The 5,377-nt window shown below is 48.2% G+C and overlaps 1 protein-coding gene across 1 annotated transcript in view; it reads right to left on the minus strand.

The window, feature by feature from the left end:
- Positions 1-4,207, minus strand: part of LOC101990665 (aldehyde oxidase 4) — a 52,675-nt gene extending 48,468 nt beyond the window's left edge. Inside the window, exons 1-2 of the mRNA XM_013353457.1 lie at positions 4,154-4,207; positions 909-966 (exon numbers count right to left, since the gene is read on the minus strand). Coding sequence (XP_013208911.1) covers positions 909-966; positions 4,154-4,207 — 112 coding nt within the window. The remainder of the gene's footprint in view (positions 1-908; positions 967-4,153) is intronic.
- Between the last annotated feature and the right edge of the window lie 1,170 nt (positions 4,208-5,377).

Genomic DNA, 5,377 nt, shown 5'->3' on the forward strand with positions numbered 1-5,377 from the left:
GTACCTGTACGTGTCCACCTGCTTTGTTACACATGCATTTACACGCCTATGTGTGCAGTTCTATGCCAGCTCGTGTAGAGATTGTGTAACGACAGCGTCAGCCACCAGCTAGTGCCACTCCCTCACTGTTGCGCTCAAACACGAGAAACTCTTCTCGGAGAACTGTTTCACAGTGTCTGATGAACACTTCACAGGAGAGGGAAATCCAACCCCAAAGGAAAAAAATGGAAAGGTCAGAGGTGGAGATCTGAAAGAATGTCAGAATTCGGAAACATATTTATCAAAGTTTGTTTTCTCTGCCAAGAATTACGCAAGGGTGTAGGAGGACTCAGCTAAAAAGTCTTGTGGGGACACCATCATGGGGACACGCCCTGAACGTTTGGCAGGACACAAATTTGCCTCGAGATGGTTAATCCCTGGGGTGAATGTGGGTCTCAGAAGTCACGAGGTTGTTTGCAGAGTAGACACTCACGGTCCCCGGGAGGGCAGAAATGCAATAAACAAACATGAATCTATAACTCTATTATGAATCCATACAGCCGTCCTTGGAGCTCCAACTAGAAGCCACAAATGGAGTGTAAATCATTTACCTAGAATGGCTGCAGGTGACTTTTCTCATCATTATGTTTTAAAAGATTTATTCTTATTATTTTTATTTATGCGAATGTGTCTATGTGAATGTGTGCTGTGTTTTCTTCATGTGCGCGTGAGCACACCTGTAGAGAATAAGAGAGGCCCTCGGCTCCCCCTGGTGCTGGGAGTGTGAACTGCCAGGTGGTTGCGGGCAGTGCGATGTGGGTGTTGGGACTTGGGGAGGAACAGTATAGGCTCTCACCACTGAGCCACCGCCCCGCCAGCCCTTCTGAGAACGCTGAGCCGTTTTCTACCCCTTTACCGGCAAAGGATATGAACTTTCCTCAGGTAGAAGAGCAGATTCACTTCAGGGTCAGGGCTCTTCTCTACGACCTACAGTGTGAAACAAGGGGAGGGATTGAGGAAGATGTTGTCATGGGTCACAGCAATCCAAGCCTCTGTAGGGAGGGCGCGTTTACAATGTGGGTGGCTTTACAGAAATCTCTCGGCGATTCTTGGAACCAAAAGTTTGGAGAGACAGTGCTTCACTCGGTAAAGTCAGGAGGAAATGCTTGTTTGAATTCTCTATCATCTACGGTAAGCATTTTCTCCTGACTTAGCCGGAAAGAATGGGAAACAGACGCCCAAACATGACTCTGATCACTCACAGCCACAGAAAGTTGTGCAAACATGTCAGCAGAGAAAGACCAGGTAGTACCAGGGCCCTCGCTTCCCAGCTCTATCAGGGTGTGAGGGAGAGCCACGTGGTACTGTCACAGCTCCGCCCTCAGCTGAGCGCCAAGTGTTACTTCAGTTGGCACTTAAGAAAGCCCCCTGGCCTCCGGACCTGAAGGAACCCAGCCAGTCTCTCTGCTGCGGACTGTCAGGCCAGATGGGGAAAGCGAGTCAGAAGTAAAGCAGCGTGGAACCCAGACGTGGAGCTAAGGGCACCTTCCTCTGCGGCGCTTTGCGGGCTCATCGCCTTTGCGCATGGCAAATGAACCGCCCGTCTCTACTCCACACCTCCCATTGGCAGGTCGCCTTCTAAAGTCCCCAGAAGATTTACCAATGCAGAGATTAGCCCAATACCCACACTCCAGGCTGTGTGTGTGTGTGTGTAGGGGCCTAAGAGCAGAGGTGGAGCGTCCGTATCTCATGTTCTTTTACACTCTTAACTGTGAGAACAGGGAGATGATTGTCAAAGCCGGGCACAAGATAGCAACAGGGGCTGATTAACCTGAAGAACAGCCGCCCCTTCTTCCCGTTTCCTCTGTCCCCAGATCAAGACCTGACGACACCTCAGGCTTGTATTTCCTGCAATAGCATGTCTGGTAAAAACAAAAACAAAACAAAACAAAAAACAAAAACAAAAACAACAACAACAACAAAACAACAACAACAACAAAAAACCTGTCTGCCCTTTCAGTCCTCGTATTTGCAATGACTGCCACACAGGTGGACTGCTGTCCCCTTCAGCCAGGCCTGTCTCAGGTCCAAGGAGCACAGAGTACGGCAGGGTTCCAGAAGAAGAGTGAGGTTTGATTTGGAGTGATTAAAAGACAGTCAGCTGCAAATCAGAAGTCAAGCAGCCAGCATTCCCAGCCGCTTGAAAAAGATCTCGGGAACCGCGTGAAGGAGCAAACCTCTTCTTAGCAAGCATAGGAAACGGGGAGCGAGGGCCTTAGCAATCGCTGGTGTGTACTGAAAACAACCCCCAGGGACGGCAGCAGGAGAGTAGTAGAATGCTGGAAGTCAGCCCGGGAGCAAGCGCCTGTATGCCAGGTATCAACAAGACGGATGTTTTCACAGAGAACACCGGGCAGTCCACTAGCTGTGGGGAAGGCAGTCTGTACTGGAATTTGGAAAGCCACCAGGACGAGCCTCGCTGCGATTTCACACTCCCTCAGCAGCTCTGCTGAGTGAGGATGGTTCACGCAGCGGAGGGAGGGCTTGGCGCGGGGAGGAACGGAAAGGTAGGACAAAGCCATGAAAGGTAAACCCGCCCTAGAGAGCCGCACACTGGTGAGACGTGTGTTCAAAGAGGACCGCGTACAGATCCAAGACCGGTGCTGAGTCCCCAAACAAAAGAAACAAAAAGAGGTTTGCGTCTCCTGCCACTGCTTTCGCGAATTCAGAAGCCAGGCATTCGTGCCCCACAAACATGGCTTCTCTCTGCATTTCTGCGTGGGCACATGAAAGGCAGCTGGAAAAGAGACCGTTTGACGTGGCCAAAAAAAGCGTATGGGGGAGGCGCAGAGAAAGAAAAAAGCCCCCGCGAGTGAGACACCTTGGGGAGACTGTGGGGTGATGGGCATTGATGGACACCGGGTCTCGGCCAACTTGAGCCCCGAGTCTAAACAAAGGAACCGGTTGTGGCCAGAACACCATCTTCAGGAGTGTGTAGATCCTCCCCCCCCCCTTTTTGACATCTACAATTTGTCCTAGAAATATGTAAGATAAAAATGAGCTAAAAGCACCCGCACTTCAGTTATGCATTGAAGAGACTGGAAACTCACGTTTGGGAAGCGTGTATGTGAGCATTTTAGCATTAAAACATCAAAGAACATTAAAAGACCCATCAACAAAACTCGCTCCCCTTCCCCCCAACACAGACCTCAGCCTTGCAATCCCCAGACTGTCAAAAGTTTTACTTTGATGTCCTAGGCTCTTTTGGGTCAGCCCATATTGCTACACCAGGTTTTCTTTCTGTTCTGCTTTTTTCCTTTTCATTCGTCTGTCTTTCTGTCTGTCCATTTCTCTCTCTCTCTCTCTCTCTCTCTCTCTCTCTCTCTCTCTTTCTCACACACACACATTTTGTCTTTACAAGTTTACAAAGCTCTCAGAAATGGCCTTTTTTCGACTATTTGACTGGAAAAATTGCGAAGAATTTTTGCCTTTCTTGAAGTTTTGTTTCTTCCATTAGAAAACTCAGCAATATAGCAACCCCGAGGTGTAGGAAACAAGACTTAACAAATTACTAAAATAATATTTAATTTTACTTGTTTTTTTTTCTTGTTAACTGCCACACACAATTAATATAAATTCTGACTACAAAGTACTCTGCACTTCCCATATGCTTGTTTTTCCTCTGCAGAACGAGGTTGAGAACATCTCTTGGCTCTGTCCTTTGCAGAGACTGCCTAGCTACTGCACCGCCTGCCAGAGAGCCTCTGCCTCCAGGGTGATGGGCTCGGCTGAGAGAATTGTTATCATTTGATACCATTTGAGATTCATTGGCTGTTGTTGCCCCCCAGGGTCCTGCCTCTTTCCTGGGCACAAGGGCATTAGTGAACTCAGGTGGAGCTCATATCTAACCAACACAGAAGGAACGTCGGCTGCTCACCCCTGCAGCCTGGAGCGGTCCTGTCAGAATTCACGCTTGCCGGGAATAAAATATTCCTTTCGATTCCGAGTGAGGATGAAAAGCGAGCAGATTCTCCACGGTTTCACCGTCTGATGTGAAAGTGGAGGTAACGACCGTGTTTACAGTTGTAGCCCTACCAAGACTCTGAGGAGAGGCGCCACAGAGAAGCGACTTCACCCTCTCCGTGGAGAAAACTTACGCGTGCCAGACACTTACCTTTTTTCCATTCACAAAAAATATCAGCTCGTCAGAGTCGGAAACGGAAGGCATCGTGTTGATGGAAAAACCAAAAGACGCAAAAATGAAGTCAATGCCCCACTGGCAAGTGTATCTGCCTGTCTATCACGGGTACACCAGAGCAGGGACTTGGGAGCTGACCAGTCCCGGGGAAGTCAAAGCCAGCGGCACAACCCAACACTGGTGAGATTTATAGTCATGCTGCCAGCCCTGCCTGCCAGGCCCACAGAGGCTTGGCAACTCTTGGCAACATCTGGTTCTCTCTCTGGCACAAGTGAGCCAAGCATTCCTGTGGCTGTTTGATGTCGGAGACTGGTTTTTCCACGTTGGGTTTGGAATCAGGGGCTAATCTATGAGAAGTGGCTTTTAAAGAGACGATTGCAATTACGTTTAAAAAATTAACAAGCCTATTAACTAATTCCAAGCTGCTCACATGAGGGAGACTGATGCCTTCTCTGGTTTCTCGTGGGTTTAACTGTGAGGGAGGATTGTCTCATGGATGTGACGAAAGACCTCAAGTGCATCTTTAATTTTTTATTAATTCATTTTATGCACATTTTTGTCTACACGCGTGTCTATAGACCACAGGTATGTCTAGTGATCATGGAAGCCTGAGGGGGCATTGGATTCCCTAGAACTGGAGTTACAAATGGTTGTGAGGCAATATGTTGGTGCTGGGATTTGAACCCTAGTCCTCTGGAAGAGCAGCCAGTGTTGTTAACCACTGAGCAAACTCTCGAGCCCCTCCACTGTGTCTTTAAAGCTCGATTATAACAACCTGCAAGTAGCTTCTCTGCTCTTGATTTTTTTTCTGTACTTACTTGTTCCTACTCCCGAAAATCTGAGAATTTAAGACAACAAATTATTTCAAGGTTCTCATGCTCAGTAAAGCCCTAGATACAAATGTATTTGAAATCACGAACATGCACTCAGGTTTGCTGTGGGCTGGAGGCTGTTCTCACTGGTTGGGAATTTTGTATAATCTCAGGATAGTATCATTGTCACCACCACCACCATCATCATCACCACCATCATCACCATCATCACCACCACCACCACCATCATCACCACCATCATCATCACCATCACCACCACCACTATCACTGCCATCACCGCCATCACCACCATCACCACCACCACCACCATCACCACCATCACTACTTTATAAATGAGAACAATGAGACACGGAGATTTTAAGTGGCT

Source organism: Microtus ochrogaster, unplaced genomic scaffold (genome assembly GCF_000317375.1).
Source record: "Microtus ochrogaster isolate Prairie Vole_2 unplaced genomic scaffold, MicOch1.0 UNK8, whole genome shotgun sequence".
NCBI lineage: Eukaryota > Metazoa > Chordata > Mammalia > Rodentia > Cricetidae > Microtus > Microtus ochrogaster.